Source organism: Astyanax mexicanus, chromosome 1 (genome assembly GCF_023375975.1).
Source record: "Astyanax mexicanus isolate ESR-SI-001 chromosome 1, AstMex3_surface, whole genome shotgun sequence".
NCBI lineage: Eukaryota > Metazoa > Chordata > Actinopteri > Characiformes > Acestrorhamphidae > Astyanax > Astyanax mexicanus.
In genome coordinates, this window is record NC_064408.1 from 24,283,780 (window position 1) to 24,309,327 (window position 25,548).

Consider the following 25,548-nt stretch of genomic DNA (forward strand, 5'->3'; position numbering starts at 1 on the left):
CCTGTTTGTAACCCCACCCCCTTGTTTCCTTCCCCAGGTGTTCCCAGTCTCTAGGTTTCCTTTGTTCTCTGTTGTGCTTTTTGTTTGATCCTGTTGTGTTAGACCCTGTCGAGGTGTTTCATTGCTGTTTGTTTTATATACACTCTGGCCGTGTGTAAGAAAGCTAAGTTTCTGGTTTGTTATCTTTAATTTGTTAGTCCTTTGTTTTATAGTCGTAAGCCCTATTCGGACTGGATTGGTTTCTCAGGGGATTGTGGGCTCATTTTTATTTTTACGTCTTCTGAGTAAATTACAAGGTGAATTACCTTCTGTTTTTCACTGAACTCTGTAGTCGTCCGATAATTTTTTTCCCGTCGAGATTCACATCTTTGAGTTTCGCCACTGTGGGCCCTAAATTGGTGATCAATATATGCTATATTACCTTTATAATAGTATATTTGGATGAAAAGTCTAGAGTTCACTAAGTTCTGTTAAAACAGGTGTCTGACCCTTTTTCTGAGGCCTGTACAGTCTGTACCAAGGCACGAGGTGCTGGTCGAGGCGACCTTGGTTTTGTCTGACTTGTGCCAAAAGCCCCCACCGTTGTTCACCCAGACGTTGCTGACTCTCTCACGAGAAGAGTGCCCAAGTGAAGAACAGGTGTGCCAAAAGCCCCCACCGTTGTTCACCCAGATACTGTATAAAAGAGCATGTATTCCTCTGTATTGTCAGAAGACTGAAGCTTCCTGACTGAACCTGGCTGACTTCAAGAACAATAAAGAATCAACTTAGAACTTCGGAACGATTCGTCTTCTCCTTTCTTTAAACTTAAGGCACTCGTCTGTTTTTACCTTCTTTCTTTTGAACTTAGAACTTTTGTAGTGATGCATGACTAGATAAGTTTTAGAGCTCATTTTAGCTAGCCCAGGCTTCCCTTTCTGGGAGGCCTAGAAGAGTCGTGAAATAACGCACGACACCACCTAGCGTATATATAATAAAATAGCTATTTGTGCACTGCTATGCACCTTAATTACACTTTGGGCGTGCGTTTCCACAGAGATCCACATAAACACAACAGCAAGTGGAAATGGAGGAGCTACTGAACGTGTGATGTCATGTGACTGAGAAAGCCAAAAAACTCACTTGTCCTCCTGTTTTTTTCAATTGCAGTCCAGATGCAAGAGTTTTATCACTGAATAGAAGTGTGAAATATTTTTCATAGACATTCTCCTGAGAATCTAATCCCGTTCGGATAGGGCGTTATTTTTTTGTCTTAGTGTTTTACAGTGTTTAGTGTGTTAGTGTGTCTTAGTGTTTGTTCATTTTTGTAATGGCAAATATTACCTACCTGCATTTGCATCCTGCCTCTAGAGCATTACAGTACACACCAATCATCAGCTTTGTGTTTCCACACTTTAGGACTTTCTACTTTGTACTGGGAAGACAAAAAATCTCTATTAACGGGACTTGTGGAAGAGAATGTTATCAATGATGCTGCAAGGTGCTGCAACTATGATGGGAGGAATGTTGGTCATGCTCTTTGCCATCAGCAGCCGGAGTCCGAGAGAGCACAATTGGCCTTGCTGTCTCTTCGGGGTGATAGATGCAGCTTTAGGCTTGGGCCTTAGATCGTAGCTTTTCTTAGTGACAGAGCCAAAGCTTAGACAGCTGAGCCACACAGGAGATCCAGATTACATTAGCAAGTAATTTGTAATTTGAAGAAAAAAAAACTTTTTTTTTTTAAGTAACCCTCCAAACCCCCAAGATTGTAAAGAAATCAATCTAAAAATAATTGAACTTCTGTGTACTCTGTGACACCAAATATCACAGTGTTTAAACTTTGTGGCTACCCATAGCAATTATTTTACAATTACAAACCTTTCAAATATCTTTAGGGTAATAAAAGTTCTACTTCTTATTTTTTCTCAGCTTTAGTTAAAATTTATCAAGGAGAAAATAATGTTCTCCCAAAGGAGCAACTGAAACACACACACATGCTCAAACACACTCACACACACACACACTCAGACACACATGCTCAAACATACACACCGACTTCTCACCAGCTAAGTGAGCAATCAGTATGATAATTCAAACCAAAATGCTGCTTAGTCCTCACTTTTAAAAGATTTAACAATCGTGCTTAATTAAAATTGGGGCACACCTGAGTGTCTGAATCTTAGACACAGAGGTGCAGTCCTATCTCTGGAAAAAAAGGAAAAAATAGATAGATAGAAGAATACACATCCCTCTATGTTTAATTATTCAAAACGAGCCTCAGGGAGATTCTCAAGGGCTTTAATTAAGTCAGAATTAGAGATATGGAAATTCGGGCTGAGAGCTGCTGCAGCTTTCTCTCAGTAGCGTGTAAAATATAAAGCTATAGTTCAGCATACAGTCGAGTTATTTACCTACCTTGTTCTTCCACCCACTTTATCAGAAAACCCTACACTGTCATCCAATCACTGGCCACTTTATAAGATGCACCTAGTTTATACCTCCACTTATTTTCTGACACTAATACTTTGTATTTGCATTCATTGACCCCTACGTAGTGCTTCCTTTTAGTGGCCACATTATTAGAAACAGCCATTTGTTTCTACACTTTGGTCACTTTATCAGAAAACCCTATATTTTGTTTTCAATCATTGGCTATTTACTAAAAAATCATACTTTATCTTATACAGCACGTAACTTTATTTAGAAACTCTTATATTGTGCTTCCACTGACTGGCCACATTATTGGAAACCTCTACCTTGTGCTTTCACTTAATTGGCACTTTATTAGAAACAGCTGTTTACTTCTTTGTTTCGGCCACTTTATCATAAAACCCTGTATTGTGCTTCCAATCATTGGCTACATTTTAAAAACCCATACGTTATACTTTATCTCATACTGCAAGAAACTTTATTTAGAAACGCTTATATTGTGCCTCCATTGACTGGCCACATTATTGGAAACCCCTACCGTGTGCTTCCACTCAGTGGCCACATTATTAGAAACAGCTTTTTACTTCTACTATTCACTATCACCTTATCAGAAAACCCTACACTGTCATCCAATCACTGGCCACTTTATAAGAAGCACCTAGCTTATACCTCCACTGATTGGTCATTTTCTGACACTTATACTTTGTATTAGCATTCATTGGCCCCTTGATTGGAAACCGCTACCTAGTGCTTCCATTTAGTGGCCACATTATTAGAAACAGCCATTTGTTTCTACAGTTTGGTCACTTTATCAGAAAACCCTATATTTTGTTTTCAATCATTGGCTATTTACTAAAAAATCATACTTTATCTTATACAGCACGTAACTTTATTTAGAAACTCTTATATTGTGCTTCCACTGACTGGCCACATTATTGGAAACCCCTACCTTGTGCTTCCTTTTAGTGGCCACATTATTAGAAACAGGCAATTGCTTCTACACTTTGGTCACTTTAACAGAAAACCCTATATTGTGTTTTCAATCATTGGCTATATACTAAAAATGCATACTTTATTTTATAGAGCAAAGACTTTATTTAAAAACACTTATATTGTGCTTCCACTGACTGGCCACATTATTAGAAACCCCTACCTTGTGCTTCAACTCAGTGGCCACATTATTAAAAACAGATTTGCACTTCTACACCTAGCTTATACTTCCACTGATTCCATTTTCTGATCCTGTACTTGCACTCACTGACCCCTCAATTGGAAACTACTGCCTAGTGCTTCCATCCAGTGGCCATATTATTAGAAACAGCAATTTGCTTCCACACTTTGACCACTTTATCAGAAAACCCTATACCGTGTTTCCAATCAATGGCTTTATTAAAAAAAATACTTTATACTTTATCTCATCCTCAAACAACTTTATTTAGAAACCCTTATATTGGGTTTCCGCTGACAGGCCACATTATTAGAAAACCCTACATTGTAGTTCCAGTTAGTGGCCACATTATTAGAAAACTCTACATTGTAGTTCCAGTTAGTGGCCACATTATTAGAAAACTCTACATTGTAGTTCCAGTTAGAGGCCACATTATTAGAAAACCCTACATTGTAGTTCCACTCAACGGCCACATTATTAGAAAACCCTACATTGTAGTTCCACTCAACGGCCACATTATTAGAAAACCGTACATTGTAGTTCCACTCAGTGGCCACATTATTAGAAAACTCTACATTGTAGTTCCACTCAGTGGCCACATTATTAGAAAACCCTACATTGTAGTTCCAGTTAGTGGCCACATTATTAGAAAACTCTACATTGTAGTTCCACTTAGTGGCCACATTATTAGGAAATCCTTCATTGTAGTTCCACTTAGTGGCCACATTATTAGAAAACTCTACATTGTAGTTCCAGTTAGTGGCCACATTATTAGAAAACCCTACATTGTAGTTCCAGTTAGTGGCCACATTATTAGAAAACCCTACATTGTAGTTCCAGTTAGTGGCCACATTATTAGAAAACTCTACATTGTAGTTCCACTTAGTGGCCACATTATTAGAAAACCCTACATTGTAGTTCCAGTTAGTGGCCACATTATTAGAAAACTCTACATTGTAGTTCCAGTTAGTGGCCACATTATTAGAAAACCCTACATTGTAGTTCCAGTTAGTGGCCACATTATTAGAAAACTCTACATTGTAGTTCCACTTAGTGGCCACATTATTAGAAAACTCTACATTGTAGTTCCACTCAGTGGCCACATTATTAGAAAACTCTACATTGTAGTTCCACTCAGTGGCCACATTATTAGAAAACCCTACATTGTACTTCCAGTTAGTGGCCACATTATTAGAAAACCCTACATTGTAGTTCCAGTTAGTGGCCACATTATTAGAAAACCCTACATTGTAGTTCCAGTTAGTGCCCACATTATTAGAAAACTCTACATTGTAGTTCCAGTTAGTGGCCACAATATTAGAAAACCCTACATTGTAGTTCCACTCAGTGGCCACATTATTAGAAAACCCTACATTGTAGTTCCACTTAGTGGCCACATTATTAGAAAACTCTATATTGTAGTTCCAGTTAGTGGCCACATTATTAGAACACTCTACATTGTAGTTCCACTTAGTGGCCACATTATTAGAAAACTCTACATTGTAGTTCCACTCAACGGCCACATTATTAGAAAACCCTACATCGTAGTTCCACTCAGTGGCCACATTATTAGAAAACTCTACATTGTAGTTCCACTCAGTGGCCACATTATTAGAAAACTCTACATTGTAGTTCCACTCAGTGGCCACATTATTTGCAAACCCTACATTGTAGTTCCACTTAGTGGCCACATTATTAGAAAACTCTACATTGTAGTTCCACTTAGTGGCCACATTATTAGAAAACTCTACATTGTAGTTCCACTCAGTGGCCACATTATTTGCAAACCCTACATTGTAGTTCCACTTAGTGGCCACATTATTAGAAAACTCTACATTGTAGTTCCACTTAGTGGCCACATTATTAGAAAACCCTACATTGTAGTTCCACTTAGTGGCCACATTATTAGAAAACTCTACATTGTAGTTCCACTCAACGGCCACATTATTTGCAAACCCTACATTGTAGTTCCACTTAGTGGCCACATTATTAGAAAACCCTACATTGTAGTTCCACTCAGTGGCCACATTATTAGAAACATATTTTTACTTCTACACTTTGGCCACTATATTGGAAACCCCTAACTTATACTTCTGCTTCTACCCTACCTTGTGCTTCCACTCATTGATCACTTTCTTAGAAAGGTCTCTTATAAACATGTTGTGGGTCAACTGGCTGAGCCAAGTTGCCACCCAGATGCCAAAATGAGAATACGTCTAGTGCACAATGTTCCAATTAGGATCCTGATCTTCAACACTGATTAGGAGTAATTTTTATTTTATAAATATTTCATATTTATTCATAGAATGCATATAATACACTTTATATTTATGTAGCACATGATTAGCTATATAGTAATTCTGTAATATAGCTGCCTATGTAATTACATGTTATTATATGTTATTAGCTAATTATTTGACTAGCTATATTATTCAATATGCAGTTACTTCTGCTATAGCAAAATAACAGTAACTCTAGTTTTCTTAGCATTAATATCAGAATCATTCATCCTGGTCTCAGATCTCTGGCACATTTCCCCATTCTCATTTTAAATAATAAAGTATCCTTAATTGGAAAGATATCGCTCATTATCAAGATCATTATCAAGATCTGGCAACGTGATCTTCTTCATATTGAAGGCACAGTGTTCAGAAACAGTGCCAAGTTAGACAATCCTGACAAGTTTATTTAAGACGTTGAACCTGCTGCAACTCAGTTTCATAACTGGCATCTGCCAGGAGTGTTTCTTATGTAATCCTGATATTATTTATGATGAGAAACAGAAACGTTCAGATCAGTCCAGATCAGTTTAGTTTAATCAGTGCTGGGGGAATGGCGTAGGAAATGATATTCTATAATGTAGCTGGGATTTATGTGTTGTTGTTTTTTTTTTTTTCTGCAGTCAACTGCACCTCCTTTATATACAGCTTTAATATAATAAAATTTAGCCATCCTGGATATCAATAATATGTCATAGATGTCATTTATTTATCACTGTACATCTAACACAAATGTGCAAGTGTGCGAGCGCATACACACACACACACACACACACATGCTAATCTTTTAACTGTACCTTCCGTTGAGTATGCAGTTATATTTTAAATATAAAGGGTTGTCTGACTGATCGCTGTGCTTTAGGCCATAAGAACAAGTTACCATTGTGTTTATTACAAAATATGACTTTATGCTGGCTGAAATTAAAGTGAAAATAAAAGTCAAACTGCAGTTTAGTAACTCTGTGATTAAATCATTTTCCTATTTAATACGATAATATGCTGGCTGAAGGGAAGCAGCCTTTTCATGTACTATAATCCATAACATGTTTATTAAGAAATATCTTGAATACTGAATGATTCCATTAATTTATTGCAAAGACATAGAACGTAGAGAACTAAAACTCACCCGGGTCACTTTTTTAACCCATGTTTTTGACCCTGCTTTATTGTAAAATTGCCCACCAACCAGTTGTGTGTGCTTTGCTCTTATTCATTGCTGCCTTACTCATGGTGTCTTGTGTTATTTTTCAAGTTTCCAAGTTCTTGTATGTTGTTCAGGTGTGTTTGTGTGTGTGTGTGGGGGGGGGGGTGCGTGCTGATTAGGCCAGCATGGGTCTCTCCGTCAGTTTCTTGGCTTTATTGATGTTTGCTCATAGTGCTTGATGTGAAAGCTCTAATGAAGTGTGTTCATGCTGGCAGGCCTCGGTGTGTTACAGTCTGTACGTGCGCTTCAGCTGGTGTGCTTGTTAGCTTAGCCAGAAAGTCAACAGCACCATATCAAAACAATAGCATGAAATGTTTGTCCTTGGATTAGCTTTGAATCACCCGTCACACTCAGTATGCTCCCTCTCACACATACACACACACACACACATACTCGAAAGTTCAGATCTCTGTATGAGTGTGTGTGTGTGTTTGTGTGTGTGTGTGTGTGTGTGTGTGTGTGAAAACAAGTCAGTGGGCCCAAACGAGGAAAACAAGCATATCCTACGAGAGGACACATCATTTCCTGTCAGGTGGCTCCGGGTTGCGGCGCTGATTTGGAGTCAAAGTGCTGGATACGGCAAATCGTGAACAGAATGGGATGTCCCCGATGCCCTCATATCCCTCCATGCAAATTTAATACGTCCTCGTCAGCGATGAATCTTTCAGCCGTGCTTGTGCTGTGAATATTAAGATGGGTGGAGTAGCAGCACCCCCTCCCTCATAACCCAATGTTTTTCAAGTGTTTTTACGATGAAATGAATGCATGTTTACACTTAACATGGCCTTGATTGGAGAACAGTTCGCTGAGGTCTATAAGCTGACAGTCTCATTTCCTCCTGTTCTGGATATTGTGGAAATTGTGTATCTGGGTATGGTGAAATTACAGTATATAGTGATATGGATTAGAGTGGAATCTGAGTGATTGTGAGCATCATTATTGTAGGCTACTTCAGTTTTAAAAAATAGCCTCATAAAATAGCTCTTAAACCCTGCACCCTGTTGGTACCACTTTAAAATAAGACTACCTTTACAAAGGGTTTATAAATGGTTTACAATTTGTTTATTAATGGTTACTAATTAGGTTGTAAATACCTAATAAATTATTAATAATCAGTTATAACTCATACGTAGAAAGGGCAACAATGACCTGTTTGCCAAATAGTGAACCCACAGCCATCTATATTGTTGTCCTTTCTAATTATGTGTTATAACTGATTATTAATGATTTTTTAGGCATTTACAACCTAATTAGTAACCATTAATAAACTGTAAACCATTTATAAACCCTTTATAAAGGTAGTCTTATTTTAAAGTGGTACCACCCTGTTTAACACCTTTACAACTAATATCTTGTAATATCTTTTGGTGCCCTGTTTTAATTTCCAATTAAAAATTCAATTTAAACTTTGTTTCACACAGAACACAACTCCAAATCAGTCTTCTTACATTTCCTTTGATTTGTTTTCGATTGCAGACAGTATGAGCACAAGATATTGCATGTTTTGTCTGGTCAACTTAATTTAATTTGTTAAAATCAAATTAAAGTTGATAAATCAAGTAGATCAATCAATCCCTGCACTTTAGGCCTGCAAAACATTTAAAATACAGTATGCAGTCATTATCGTATTTTTTATTCAAAATTCTCCACAAACTTTCTACTGTGGACAGATCAGGGGCCTCATGTACTAAAGGTGCGTACGCAAAAAACAAAGTGTACGCCATATTTCACGCTCACGGTCAGATGTACTAAATTTGACTTGAACGTGAGAAAGTGCGTTCCCCCACGGCACTTTTGTTTCGGGCGTACGCATGTTTTTTTTGTACGTAGGTATTGTGTTTTTGTCATATGGCGACACTTAGAGGCGATGCATTGAAATTACAACTATTAAGATATCCTTTATGCACACATTGTAGTAAGCATTATTGGGTAAAATAAAGTAAATTAATCAGACAATTTCATTGGCTTACAGAAATAATCGTTTAACGTGTTTCCACTTAGCCGAGATTATATAAACATGCATAAAAGTTTGCGCTGGAGTTGTTGGAGATGGCAGCGTTGGCATTATTGGAAAATATTGCTAATGGCCAAATTTAATGAGTGCATATTCCGTGACCATTATGTTTTTTGGCCCATGATGATGACTGGCTTATAAGCCGTTTTAGATTTCCAAGAGCATAAGAGGATAAGAAGACAAGCTGAGTGTGTGACGTGTGGCTTCTTGGTAAGCAACTCATTTAAAGCATTTAAGTGAAAGCATTTATTATCCATAATATTATTATTATTATTATTATTATTATACTCTGCGTAATTGAGGGAGGAGTCATGGCAGGTGTAATGTTTTCGTGCACTTGCGCTTGATTTCAAGTTGATTGTGATGTACTAAGAGAAAGTACGTGTGATTTTGCCTACGCACGGTTTGATAAATCCGGATTTTTTTGTGCGTACGGAACTTTCAAGTCTGAGCGTAGGGAACATTTTAGTAGAAAGTCCACGCAAGTCTTAGTACATGAGGCCCCAGGACTATACCCTCTTCTTCCACAGTCCTGCCTTTGTAATGCATGCAGCATAGTGATTTTGCATTGTCTTGTTGAAAACTGCATGGACAAACTAGAAGCAGACATAGTGAAAACACCAGTATTATACCATTATTTAATCAACATTCACATAAACAGTTGTGAACAAAATTTTTGATGTTGATGTCTTTGCAGTAAAGACCTGCGTTAAATTCATCTCATACAATGTACTATGGCTGGCTCTAATTAACTCATTCTGACACCATAGACTGGAGTAAGATGGAATAAACATTCGGAGTCACTTTAACAAACAGGTCTGAACCAAAAAACGTAGTCAAAGTACAAGCAAAGGTAAAAACCACAGACAGGTCTAACCAAAACCTCAGAGCCAAAAACACTGTCCAAAAGGGACAGTTGTAGACAAAAGAGTCAGAAACCAGAGTAAAAAAAGAAGGTAATTTAGCAAAGAGGGCACGACAAAACAAAACAAAACACAGGCAAAAATAAAACGTAACATATATTGGGTTCATACTGTCTGTGTTTACTGTCTATGAAATTAAAGTCGAGGTAGCAGACGCTGCATTTTGCATTGTTCTCCATACAGCCAACTGTGTACTTATCTAGGGTTATATAAAAAGGCTGGCAGGACATTACAGTACAGTATATTGTACATTGGATAGTATATAATACATAGTATTGGTGTTGGATGTTTTCAAGACATTTTTGGTCACTTGCAAATGTGTTTTCTGTGATCTGACCTGAGATGAAGTCACATATAAACATAATAAAACATAAAACATATAAACAATATATAAACAATGAAGTTAAAAAGGAACCAGCCTAGCTTTACATATGAAAACGGACAGAATTCAGACCTCCAATTATCTGATAAGAGTATATATATATATATATATATATATATATATATATATATATATATATATATATATATATATATATATATATATATATATATATAAAAAACAGCCTAGCTTTACCTATACAAATGAACAGAATTCATTGCAGACTTCCAATGGTCCTATATGAAGTTATATAAGAGACAGGCTAGCTTTTACCCATAAAACAGGCAGAATTCTGACTTCTGATTATCTTTTACTACTTTCTTATCTAGTGATATGTTTTAGCAACTACATTTGGGGTAAGTGGAAAATTGTGTAAATGTATATGTTAAGCCAAATCCTAGACTTTAACTGGATTCTGATGAAATCAGTAGGGAAACAATTGCACTCAGTCATTTCATTGGTATGTCATTTGTGTACCGAAGCAAAAAAGCTCCACAAAAGCCAGCACCTGTGACAGCTCAGTGTTACGGCAGATCCAGGCACAGTCGCCTGCAAATCGAGGCTAATAAAGCTTAAAAAACGGTTCCTGACAGCCTTGCCTGTGCCTAATGACCAAAACGCCAAGGACTACGTGATTTCTGTCCATCAGCCACTTAAACAGCGGGAGAAAAGAAAGGTCTTAAAAATTCTGAGAAGAGGATTTACCTCTCAGGTGCTGTTGTAAAATCTCCTCAGGAAATTCGTGCCATTCTTCTTTTCTCTGTGACGAAGTGCACAGGAAAAAAATCGGCTCCAGTTGTGCTTTTTTTTTTGTTGGGTTTAAGTGCAGCTTTTGATGTCACCTATAACAGGTTTTTGATGACTTTAAAATTCTGCTTGTGTTTGCAGTCTCTCTCTCTCTCTCTCTTTCTCTCTCTCTCTGTATTTCAGTAGCCTTCTATTACTTATGTCTCTCTCTCTTTCTCTTTCTCTCTCTCTTCAGGTTTAAGGCAGATCCATGCCTTGTCTATCCAGGGTAACTACGAGCTGAGGATAGATCTGGAGGATTTTGAGAACAGTACAGCGTTTGCACAGTATGGAATGTTTGGAGTTGGACTATTCTCAGTGGACCCTGAAGACGACGGCTACCCTCTCACCATTGGTGACTACACTGGCACTGCAGGTACTGTATATAATATACACATGCTAGTGTTGAGTCAATGCTAAAGGCAGAAAACTGATACCAGCTTTGATGCCTTGGTGAATCCCTCACCCCCATATACAGCTCTGGAAAAAAATGAAGAGAGCACTTCAGTTTCTGAATCAGTTTCTCTGATTTTGCTATTTATAGGTATAGGCTGAAATAGGCTGAAATAACACAAAATATGCAGAGCTTACAGACCTCAAATAATGCAAAGAAAATAAGTTCATATTCATAAAGTTTTAAGAAGAGTTCAGAAATCAATATTTGGTGGAATAACCCTTGTTTTTATTCACAGTTTTCATGCATCTTGGCATGTTCCCCTCCACCCGTCTTTCACACTGCTTTTGGATAAGTTTATGTCACTCCTGGTGCACAAATTCAAGCAGTTCAGCTTGGTTTGATGGCTTGTGATCATCCATCTCCCCTTTCATTATATTCCAGAGGTTTTCAATTTGGTACAATCAAAGAAACTCATCATTTTTAGGTGGAGCTGTTCATTTCCTGCCAGTCTAGGGTATTCCATTCTCAAGCCCAACTATCTAACATTTAGACCATAATATAACAATAAAACGGGAAAGACCTTCCTATTCTTCCTCTAATTCTAAATTATGTTCTGACAGTAAAAATAAATAACCTATGAATTTTAAATTTAGTCAATTTAACAACACAAGAAAGGCAATGCATCATAAATATTGAACAGATTAAAATTTTCTAAATTAAAGAAAGTCTTCCAACAACAAGCTTTCAATTCATACAAACACAAGTCTTATGTCTGCCTTCAAATACTTTGAAAAAAAAAAAAAAAAAAACAATGCAAAACACCTACAGACACCACTATTAACATCTACTTACTACTAACATCTTGGGGCAGGATTCATTTTACATGTAATGTTGGAGTAATATCATTTTACTGCAGGACATCTGTGCGCATCGTGTTTGACATACACAATGCATACAGACGTCCTGCAGTAGAATTATATTTCTCCAACATTACATGTAAAATGAATCCTGTCCTAACAGATTACATGTAAAATGAATCCTGTCCTAATTGGATTACATGTAAAATGAATTAGGAAATATCACAATGAATGAATGATATGGGAGTGGCACCTCGATTTATGCACTGCTCTCACCAAGAGTAATCAGCTAAACAAAAATATCCAGTTACCTGGATACCTAGGACTTACCATAAGAATTGTAAGGAATGAAATGTTTTAATATGTTGTTAAAATGACAAATAAACATTGAAACATATAGCACATAATTATCTGTAATTCTGTGCAATGCACAATAAAGCTAAAGTGCCTCCATACTGGAGAAATGAAAACGTGAAAAACCTATTTTGCACAGAATGTGAGAGAATTTTTGTATACAATAATTTAAACAGGATTAATATAATCTAAGGTGCTTTTAATAGTTCAGTTTTAACAAAAATCTTCACAGGAGTCTTTAATGCTGCAGGATTGCACAGTTTATGAAATGACTAACATTGTGCATTGAGACGGGACTTTAATCAAAGAGAAACTCTGGAATAGTTACATTACATCACCTTCCCATGTAAAATGAATAGAGCTTAAGTTACCATTTTTTAATACTTTCACCTTCTCGTGGAAGTAAACTTGAACCACAGTCTAAATTAAAAAAAAACTGCACGAGTTGCTAATATTATAGAGTCTACTAAGGTTCTGCGAAGGGTCATGTATAATGCCGTGCTAGGTCTCTCCTATCAAACACACACACACACACACTCACACACACACACTTACGCATACACCAAGAGATTAAATGACTCCCAATTAATTACTGCCGTTGACCTGGAGCATAAACAACTGTGTCCTCATGACAAAGAACCAATTTAGCGAAGCCTTCTGGGAGCACAAAGTAAAGAGGGAGGAGTGGCTTGACGGCTAGCATGGAAATGGAGGATAAAAACGGTTGGAATAAAAGTGAAAGTAAGGAAAAAAGATGGAGGTGTCTGAAGAGGAAAAAAAAGCAGGTTGAAATCCCTAGCCCACATGTGCTAATGATCTGTAACCATGAACAAAAGCTAGCAGGAACCAGTTAGCATGATCCATTAGCATGTTGTTTATCATTTATTCCCCTCAAGGAATACAAACAGTGTATGTTATGTAAGGACAAGGAGCAGAGAAAGTAAGAGAGGAGGAGCGAAGAACTATGAGAACAGTAGAAGGATAGAGGAAGTTTGGGGCTGTAGAAAGAAGAAATAGCCAAGAAAAGAAAACAGAGAAGTGAGGATTAGCTTTGTCAGGAAACCAAAACAAACTGTTCAGTGTTTGAATTTAAGAAAGCGCTGCTCTGGGACATTTTCTGACTTAAAAGATCAGTGGTCTGATCCTAGATCAGCTCTTCCACTCCAGAATTTTTAGGACCAGATACACACACACACACACACACACACACACAAAACAGATGTCCAGTTTAAACACAGGGATTATTCGGTAACACTTTATAATAAGGGTACATGACATGACATTAATTAAGGGATTCATTAAGGATGAACTCATCAGTAAGTAAGGATGAATTAAGCAGGAACAAACATATTAATAACTGCAATAACTTGCTTATTTTTGTTTTTTTGATGAAAGTTATGGTAACCTTTGGTGTCATGTGTGTGGCCTTTCTTTCAACATACAGGGGTTGGTCAATGAAACTGAAACACCTGGTTTTAGACCACAATAATTTATTGTCCTGACAGACAGTTCTGGTGGAAACAGGAGAGTTGAGGTGCACATTGAATTCTGCCGTGATTTGAGCAGCCGTGGTTTTATGTTATTTGTATAAAATCCGGGTTAGCACCCGAACATCCCTTTCAGACAGCTTCCTCTTGCGTCCACAGTTAATCCTGCTGGATTCCCACACTAAAATGAAAGGTGTTTCAGTTTCATTGTCCAAGCCCTGTATGTGATCATATCCAGAATGTGGCCAATTCCTGATACATAATACATGGGCACACTTTAAGCACATGGATGACTTGACTGATCATATTCCTGTAATCTAGACTGACATGTATTTTTGATTTCACCTTGTTCCATTGTTTATTTTATATATACGGGCTGCCTTTAATGCTTCAGATGAAATTCTGTTCGCCTTAGAGCGGAGGGCTAATAGATTATTCCACCTGACATTTACCTCTCTGATAAGCAGCCTTTCTTACTCACACACGCACACACACACATACACACATCTATTTTCCCTCTTGTGGAACACAGTGTTCCACTTTTTACTCAGCCCTGTTTATTGTGTTTACAGGGTCGTAGTTACCGAAAGTCTTTTCACTTTATTTTATAAGACTGGAAAAGAGAGAAATGTAGGACAACCAATGCAATTTCACATAATGCAGCTCAAAAAGTTTTATTATCACTACTTTTCTTCTTAAATCTCTGTTTCAAAAGGATATGACTCACTTTTAATGATAATTCTCTTTTATTTTAAGCCATAATTATGCTGTTAATTGTTAATTATGTATTATTGGAATACTAGTCAGATATTACTAAACACAGTGGTAGTGGTGATTCAGTCGTTAGAAAACTCTGGCACTGATGACAGCTTTGTGGGTTCAGTACTCAGGTTTAACAGCTGCCACTATTAAACCCTTGTGCAATACCATGTGCTCTACCCTGGGCCTTTTAAGCTGGGATATGCTTAAAACATGTATAATAATAAAGGCACATTAACCCATGGTGACATACAGTGGCATGAAGAAGTATTTGCCTTCTTACAGATTTATTATTAGATTTGTTTTGCATTTTTGTTATGCCTACATTTTCAGATTATCAAGCAAACTTTAATATCAGACAAATATAACCTGAATAAATATTTTAAAAAATCATTATTTTTAATGATGACTCCATTTATTAAGAGAAAAAAAAACTATTCAAACCAGTCTAGCCCTTTGTGAAAAGGTATTTGCCCCCTATAAATGAACTGTGATTAATCACACTTTTTTTCAATTTCACTACTAACCACAACCAGACCTGATTACTGCCAGACCTGTAGAATCAAGAATCACTGTCTGACAACATGAAGCAATTAAAGGTCACAAAAAGCAACACATTATGCCCTGATCTGAAGAAATTTAAAAACAGATGAGACAACACTGGAAAGTCATTGATCATCTATCAGTCTGGAAAAGGTTGCAAAGTCATTTTAAGGCTTTGGCACTCCAGCGAACCACAGTAAGATCTATTATTTACAAATGGAGAAAATATGAAACACTGGTGAACCTTCCCAGGAGTAGCCGGCCGACAGAAATAATTCCAAAAAAGGGCATGGAGAGCTCATAGATGAGGTCACAAAAGAACCCAGAACAATATATCAAGAACTGCCGGTCTCACTTGCATCAGTTAATGTTAGTGTTAGTGATTCAATAATAAGAAAGAGAGGGTGAAAATGGTCTCCATGGGAGAGTTCCAGAATCAAACACTGCTGATCAAAAGAACACAACGGCCCATCTCACATTTACCAACAAACATCTTGATGATCCCCAGAACTTTGGGTGAAACCTTTTGGAAGGTGTGTTACATCTGTTACATCTGGTATAAAACTAACACATCATTTCAGAAAAAAAGGACATCATACTGAACGTAAAACATGGTGGTGGTAGTGTGATGGTCTGGGGCTGCTTTGCTGCTTCAGGGTCTGAATAACTTGCTATAATAGATGGAACCGGGAATTCTGCGGTTTACTAGAAAATCCTGAAGAAGAAAGTCTGGCCATCTGTTCTGCAGCAGGACAATAATCCAAAGCACACAAACAAGTGCAGCTCTGATTAAAACGATGTGGCATGATCTTAAAAAGCCTGTTCATGTTCGAAAACTTTCCAATGTGGCTGAAAGAAAACAATTCTGTAAAGAAGAGTGGAACAAAATTCCTCCACAGAGATGTGAAAGACTCAATGGCAGTTATCAGCAAAGCTTGACTGCAGTTGTTGCACAACCAAGTTATTTGGTTTAAGGGGCAAAAACTTTTTCACACAGAGCTAGATTGGTTTGAGTATTGTTTTTCCTTCAATAAATAAAATTATAATTTAAAAAGTGATTTTTATATTTACACCGGTTGTATTTGCTAATATTAAATATCACTAGGACAAAAAGCTAAAACTATTGAAATCTGTCCTTTACTTTAACTCATAAAGTTCCTAAGTGACATTTTATGAACATCATGAGAGCATCAGTACAAGACTGTCTAAATATGTATTTGTTCATCTGACCCAATTTATAGAATGTAGATGTGTTTGGAAAGTGCTTGGGAAAACACAACTCATTTTTAAAAAAAGTGTATTTTTGGTCATAAAAACACAATCACTACACCCTTAACAATGTAAGCATTTAAATAAAAGGTTATATATTACATATTGTTATTAATAGTGGCCCTATGTATAAAATACAGTAATAAAATACAAGTTAGAAAATTGCTTGTTGTTGTGAACTTATATTACATTGCAATTTTAACCGTAAAATAAAGGCGGGGTCAATTAACTGGGATGGATTGGAAGGTCTAGTTGAAACAGACACTAAAAGTCTGTTAAATCAATGCTAAAGCAATTGATTTAATGCAGCTCTATGCTTTTTAACCTACATATCGGCACCACTTACCACCATATACCATAAGTAGAGCAGGCAGTTACCCAACCCAGTGTGCATGGATAATACTGATAACACATACAGTTCATATAGAAACAACTGTTTATATTCCCGTAAGCTGTAATACCTATACATACATGCAATTGTGGTCTCGGAAATAATTTTTATTGGGAATAAATAGCATATGATTTCTACTTAACACTGAAGGTGAACAGGTCTAAAATGACTATAAATAACCTTATATTTGAGCTAAATACATAATATACCACTTCAAAATGATCAGTTTCTTTAGATTTTACTATTTATAGGTAAAGGTTTGAGTAAAATGAACAGTGTTGTTTTATTCTATAAACTACGGCCAACATTTTTCCCAAATTCCAAATAAAAATGTTCACATTTAGATCATGTATTTGCAGAGAATGAGAAATGGTAAAAATAATGAAAAAGACGGAGACCTTTCAGACCTCAAGTAATGCGAAGAAAACAAGGTCACTTTCATTTAGACATCAATATTTTGTGAAATAACCGAAATTTTAATCACAGCTTTCATTCGCTGTTGGATGCTCTACACCAGTCTTACACACTGCTTTTGGGTGACTTTTTTCTTTGAACCGGCACCACGATTGGTTAAGAAACACACAGCGGCCAGTGGCCTGTCTCCTTAATAGTAACATTTTTTAAATTTTAATATTATACGGGAAATTTACGGGAAAATACTAATACGGGAGTGCGGAGGGAAAGAGGAGTAAATTACGGTAGTTTCCCGGCCAAAATGGGAGACTTGACAGGTATGTTGATCTGGTGTTCCTTCATTCACACCTGAGCGTTGTCCTGACGGAAAAACAATCCTCAGAGATTTGTATGCATGGGCGTGGTAGTGGGGGGAAAAGTGGACCTGACCACCCAGGGCCCAAGTAGAGAGAGGGGCCCATGAAAATTTTTGCTCACGTTCCTTGTGTACTGGCATGGATAGGGGCCCACTGTCACTGAGAGTGTACAGGGCCCCGAATTTGCTGCTACGCCCCTGTTTGTATGTGTGAACACAAAAGTCCAAATCATCTGTAGAGGACATCAGTTCAAACTCAAATGTTGGACTGAGCCCATGTGTGAATAGAGCGGGTTATTTTCCACAGAATTCACTGTGGGACATGCCGTGCCTCCTGAATGCACTACACAGGTGCTGCCCCTTGTTTAACCATCTGGAACACTTCCTGTACTGTGAACATGTCTGACAAACTAAATCTCTGGCTGTACACTACATGTGTGAAAGGTCAACTCTGAATGTTTTTAGCGTTAGTATGTGAAAACAGCTTTAGCTTTTAGAAGACTGCATAGGCAGGAGCGTAGTGAAGCATTTAAGTTATGGGTGGGAGTTTGACAAAGCTTGACAATTTTCTGAGGGAACCAGATCAAATGCAAATTAATGTACTGTATATATGCAAAGCAAACAAACAGAATCTAGTGAAATATTTAAAAAATGAATAAGAAAAAAATATCTTTCCATCAGGGCAGCTGGGGATCAAAAAGTTCAGTCCCCTGTACTGACAGGAGGTTAAGGTGTGGAGTAAAGAAACAGAGATTACCGTTTCCTTTTCCTTACATTCAAGACTGAGGTGCCTTTAAGCAAAGCAGCTAATCCCCAGTTGCTCCCTCATGCTGAGGCGGCTGCCCGCTGCTCTGGGTGTGTGTTTACTGCCACGGTTAAATGGATGGGTTAAATGCTGAGGTTGAATTCCATTGTTCTCCAGTGCCATGACTGTAATTAATATGATGCTATCATGGGAATATGAGGAGAAGAAGATGCATGAGGCATGTTTAACTTAGAGCTAGAAAAAATGCTATCTTACCTTGCATTAGCGTGTTCCTTATTCTCTCCTACACAAATACATTAATTTTATACATTGCAAAAAATAGTTGCACCCAGAAGGATGTGTTGGATTGCAATGCTATGCTATTCAGAAGAAAGATAAAGGTTACCAGGAGCTACAGATACAGAAGTAGTATGATATTCTTGTGTAACGCAACATGCCAGATATCTCAGCATTGTGGAGAGGTTGTAGAGGTTGAAATCCAGCCCATGCAGCTTGAATATTCTCACACAGTTCCTGTAGATTTTGCAGCAGGAGTAGAGTCTTGAGATGACAGCACTATGTGGACAAGCATTGTCCTGATGGAGTAGCACAGCAGAGTGTGCATTTATAAAAGACCAAATGAATGTCCTGTAAAGATGGCCTGTAAGTCCAAAACTAACCCTACACCATGAGACCTGGCCTTCTGGAAATGTGACATGTCACAACAAACTGTTGATGATGGAGTCATCACTGAAAATGACCTGCTGTCACTCCATGAAGATCTGGCTAATGATGACTAGTGATGGCAAAAGTGGGGCTTTTGAGAAATCAGATCAAATAAACCAATTGATTTGGAAAAAGATTCGATCTCGTTAGATGTTCAAATCATCGTCCACCACATTAAAATCTAGTGGGCAATCAGAGACACTTCACCTATTTGTCTTAAAGACCAACCTTCAGTAGGTCATTTTCGAGATCCTTCATTTTCACAAAATCTAATAGTTGGACAAATATTGAGCAATAAATAATAAAGCAATTTTTTTCACAAAAAAATAAAAAACACTCACAGAGTTTTGCATCTATTTTTAGGTGTATGGAGGTGTGGTTATATATTTTTTTAGAAACATATGGGGACTAAGGGTGGGCAATATTATATCGTATACAATATATCGTGACATAAATATCGTGATATTAAAAATCCATATCTTGATAATAGGGCTGTTCTGTCTTAAAAGTAGTCTATTATTTACTGTGAAGCTTTAGGTGTATTTATTGTATAATTGTTTTAGTTTGCAGTTTATATGCATGCACTAATTATTCTGCAATATTATTTGCTGCATTATATTATTTTATTCTATATTATTTATTTTGCCACATTATGATTATACTGTTATGCTATTATACTATATTCCTGAAATGAATGAATTATTTTAGTTCTCCTATATCGCCAAGTATATCGTTATCGCAAAATTACCCTGAAATATCGTGATATTATTTTAGAGCCATATCGCCCATCACTAATGGGGACAAAACATTCTGATCTCAAATCAGCTGCTTTCACTTTCTTAGTTTTTTACTTTTTTCTGTTTTTTTTATACAGATTTTGAATCAGTGTATCGAAACACTGTGATATAAATGAATTAATTTCATATCGCTAATGAATACACACCAAGTTTCTTTTCTGTGTGTTGATTTCTTCTGGGTGCATTTTTTTTTGAGGATGAATGTATTAGGAAACATAATCTTTCTTTTGCACAATTCTGTGACAAATAGACCAACAGTACTTGATAGAGGTTCATTTTTATTGCCGGTTGCTGGTGTGAAATTCTCACAATGACAAAATAAACAAATATAAGACAAACTAAAACAAATAATATATATTTTTTGTAATGCATACTGACATTAGATACACAAGGTTCAAGCAGGCTCTCTCTGATTCACTTTATTTAATTGATTGCTGATTGCTGATGAAGTCTTAGTTAATGTTAATGGTAACTAACTAAATGCTAACAGGCTAACTGCCAGAAGACTAACTTCTATGAGCTAACCACTGGAAAGCTAACTGCTAACAGGCTAACTGCCAGAAGACTAACTACTATGAGCTAACCACTAGAAGGCTAACTGCTAACAGGCTAACTGCTAGAAGGCTAACCACCAGAAGGCTAAGTGCTAGAAGGCTTACTAGCATTACATGTTATAAACAGGGCTTCCCTGATAGCAAAGAACATTAAATAAACATTATTTTTTTGGTGCATTTTATCGTTTAAGGTTGATGATGGACAAAACCTTAAAACAATCTTTATTTTGCATTGCCGAATAGGCATTGGTTAAGGTTAGGCAAAAGATGCTTCCCTCAAATAAAATATTAGTAATTATGATTGTATACAAATAAGATATACAATACATATTTATTTTTCACTATTCTATATTTTCATTGCTGATTGCTGGTGTGAAATTCTCACAATATATAAACAAATATTAAACAAACTAAAACAATAAATGGCCTTTTTGTAATGCATACTGGCATTAGTTACAGAAGCTCTCTCTGATTGACTTTATTTAATTGATTGCTGATCATCTCTTGGCTGTTCCCACCTAGTTCAACTCTGTTGGCTTTTGAAGCGCTTCGTTATTCAGCGGCTTCGTTAAGGCACCACATCGTTAAGCTCCCGCCTGTATTACCTGCAAGGCACTTTAGCTCATCTCATTATGTGCTTGTGTGCGTGTGTGCGTATGTGTGTGTGTGTGTGTGTGTGTGTGTGTGTGTGTGTGTGTGTGTTAAAGCAAGCGAGGTTTGGGAGGTGATTTCAAAAGCTTGTATGAAAAGATAAAAAGGTCAATCCTATCTTTGATAAAATCCTCAACAAAATGATTCATCCCTCCTTTTTTAAGTCGGCAGAAGAGAGCAGTTAAAGGAGGCGACGACTTCTCGCCTTCTCTCATCTCTGCTTCTCCATTTACATTATTGATAAAAGTCAACATCCATTAATCACTTTGAAATGAGATAAAATGGCGCTCTTGCTGAAAGCTGATAAGGGCAAATACATGTTGGATAGATAGAGTGTGTGTGTGTGTGTTTGTGGTTGTGTGTTTTCATACAATTTCAAGACAAAATGCAGAGAAAAACAGATCTAATCAGATCCAATGCTGTTAATCAGTGTGAGTGTAGATAGATTGTACTTTAGACTTGCATACAAAAACTGCTTTAATCTGTTTGAATGTGTTCTTTATATTCAGTATTCAATACCGATGTTTTGTTACAGCTAAAACACAATTTCTGTCTCAAGACTGAAGACTGAGATTAAATATGAGTACCACAGTGTACACAATGCCTTTTTGTTATTGTTTGTAAAACAAAATAGAGTAAGAGCTGTTTTTTTTAGTGCAGGGTGATATTATAGAAAATCAGTATCACAATGCATTGATTATGATTAATAAACTATTTTTGCTATATAATTATGTAGTTATACAACATGAAATAAAATAAATAAAATAGCATGACCATAGGTTTTGTGCGGTATCTACTTTTTTTCATACCATACTGTGTTTTAATGTGTTTAACTGGCTAAAATACCATCAAATACTCAGTTATTTTAAAACTGAAAAAAAAAATTAAATACAACATTCAATATGTTGACTGACTGAAACTCTGACTGAAACATTTAGACGAGAATAACAGAGTGACTGGATGGACAAAATGCAGAAATTATAATTTTACCTGTAGTGTTGGGCTCTGAAGTTCACTTGCTAAGCTAGCCTGTAGTACAGACACGCTAATATCAGAAGTACAGCTGTTCCCAAATAAATAACCTGAGTACTGATGATAAAAGCTTGTTTCTAAAGAGTAAAGTCTTAATTAATGTTAATGATATCTAATTAAATGCTAATAGGCTAACCACTAAAAGGCTAATTGCTAACAGACTAACTGCTAGAAGACTAACCACTATGAGCTAAGCACGAAAAGGCTAATTGCTCACAGACTAACCGCTAGAAGACTAACCACTATGAGCTAAGCACTAAGAGGCTAATTGCTAACAGGCTAACTGCTAGAAGACTAACCACTACAAGCTAACCACTAAAAGGCTAACTTCTAACAGGCTAACCGCTAGAAGACTAACCACTATGTGCTAACCAATAGGACGCTATATGCTGACATGCTAACTGCTAAATGATGAACCACTATGACCTAACCATTAGAAGGGCTAACTGCCAGGAGACTGACCACCTAAAGGGTAACCACTTAAAGGCTAACTGCTAGAAGACTAACCACTACGAGATAACCACTAGAAGGCTAACTGTTGACAGGCTAACTGCTAGAAGACTAACCACTATGAGATAACCGCTAGAAGGTTAACTGCTAACAGGCTAACTGCTAGAAGACTAACCCTAGAAGGCTAAGTGCTAGAAGGCTAACTAGCATAACACCACAACATATTACTTGTTATAAAGAGGCTTCCCTGATAGCAAAGAACACTGAATAAACTTTATTTTTTATCGGTTTAATTATATCTTTTAGGGTTGATGATGGACAATAAACATTAAAACAACCATTATTTTGCATTGCCTAATAGGCTTTGGTTAATGTTAGGCAAAAGGTGCTTCCCTCAAAAAATAATATTACTATTATTGATTATTGTTTAAATGTCCATTTCCACACTGCAAGACCAAAATACTGGCTATAGGAATAGAAAACAAACAATATATACAGTACGTATTTACTGTAAAGTAAATTTTAATACAAACCATACATATTAAAATATAACTCTGAATCAATGTTAAATCAACCTAAAATCGATGTCAACAAATAAATAAAGGTCAACGTTGTTTCAATGCCATGAGTAATGGAAGAATGAACATTGATTCAACATCCTTCTTATGAACAGCTACCAAATGCAAACCCAACACTTGGAATGAACTCTGTAGATACAGTATATTGTGGTGGGTGGTGCAGATTCATATATAAAGCTTGGCATAGCATCTGTGAGTTACATGAAGATGTGCACAAAGATTGCGAGTCAGCATCTTGGTTGTTTAATGGAATTTTCTTTCTTTTCCCTCTCTTTCTGCTCTTTCTGCTTTGTGTGCATTTGTGTGTGTGTGTGTGTGTGCCTGCTCATCATCCCATCACTAGGTGACTCCCTGCTGAAACACAATGGCATGAAGTTCACCACCAAGGACAGAGACAACGACCACTCGGAGAATAACTGCGCTTCATTCTACCACGGGGCCTGGTGGTACCGCAACTGCCACACCTCCAACCTGAACGGCCAGTACCTGCGCGGTCAGCACACGTCCTACGCTGACGGCATCGAGTGGTCATCTTGGACCGGCTGGCAGTACTCGCTAAAGTTCACTGAAATGAAGATACGGCCCACGCGGGAAGAAAGAGAGAGCAAGTGATGACATCGAGGAGGAGTGTGTGACGATCAAGAGTGCGGGGTTGTAATAGAAAACTGTAGAAAAAATCTGCATTGAAAATGTACAAGAAACTGCCGTTAGCCACCACTATCAGTGACGGTGACATTTTGCTTGGTTGGTGGGGGGGTAAAAGAGATGTTGTTGGTCACATATTTTTGGTTCTTTTGCTTATTCTTTTGGGCCTCGATTGAAAAGTCACAGTTGTATGCATATGTGAATCTCCACCAACCTTGTAAAAGTGCTCCATTTAATCAATTCATTGGTTGAGCAATTTGAGAGACACCATTGGTAACAAGTGTAAGGGGATCAAGACTGGGAAAGAGTAGAAAATTTTGACAGTAGAAGACTACCAGAGACTTGAGCAAAACCAATAGCAAATTCTTGGGATAAATGCTTGTGGAAGAAGAAGAAGTAGAAGAAGATGAGAGGCACTGTTTGTTACATTTGGGTTCTTTTGTTTTTTTTCTGATTATTTTGGGCCACAAATGAAAAGTAAAGTCCAAATTATACGCAAGATACAAAAATGAACACCTCTGGATATGACAAGAAACCTTGATTTGTCACAGGAAATGTGAAAAACAAGAACATTATTTCCAAAAAATAATGTTTATACTTTAATGATGGAATCCCCACACACAATGCACCAGGCGCCATTAACCTGTGGACCACCAGATTCACCAGTCTTATGATTTTTCTGACCAAACACAAACAATGGCAAAATTCGAAATTAGACTGGTGACTGCTAAAGAATGCAAGAACATGCAGAGCAATTGTCAATTCCTTTTTTATTTCCCAGTAAAATATGGTACATATTTGAAATAACAAATAGACACATAGAGGCATAAAGTGTTGGAATGAGAGAGAGAAAGAAATAAAGACATAGAGATATAGAGACACATTGATGACAAAATAGGATGGATAGGGGACACAAATAAGGGAGAAGATGAAAGAGGAAAAAAAATCAGCGTTGTCTCTAAAGCACTAAAGCACAAAGATCACTACACGATGGCAAGTTGGGTAACAGCTTTGAGCGACAGAGATCTTCACACCACTATTCTTCTGGGGACTGTGCGCCAGAGCAGACTACAGTTTGAGAAAGAGAATGGATAAATGGTGAAGAAAAAGGGCACAAAGAGAAAGGAGACTGGAAGAAAAGATGATAGTGAAAGATCTGGGAAGAGAAAGCGCCAGACAAAAGGGAGACCGAGGCACCGCCGCCCGAGTTTATCAAAAGAGGGATGGGTTGATTCATTTGACAGGCCATTACCGAACATATTGGCTGGTTTGTGTGATCACCAGAACCAACTGATCATGAGCCAGAACTCCGCTGTCGCAGATGGTGTTTGTGTGTGTGTGAGTATTAATAATTCAACATGTATTAAGGTGCTTCACCT

At 37.1% G+C, this 25,548-nt stretch overlaps 1 protein-coding gene across 2 annotated transcripts in view; it reads left to right on the top strand.

The window, feature by feature from the left end:
* fibcd1b (fibrinogen C domain containing 1b) overlaps nt 1-25,257 on the top strand; it is a 240,568-nt gene extending 215,311 nt beyond the window's left edge. For both annotated transcript variants that reach the window (XM_049475223.1, XM_022667860.2), the window contains 2 exons: nt 11,362-11,541; nt 23,868-25,257. In XM_049475223.1, coding sequence (XP_049331180.1) covers nt 11,362-11,541; nt 23,868-24,136 — 449 coding nt within the window. In that variant the 3' untranslated portion in view covers nt 24,137-25,257. The remainder of the gene's footprint in view (nt 1-11,361; nt 11,542-23,867) is intronic.
* The last annotated feature ends 291 nt before the right edge of the window (nt 25,258-25,548 follow it).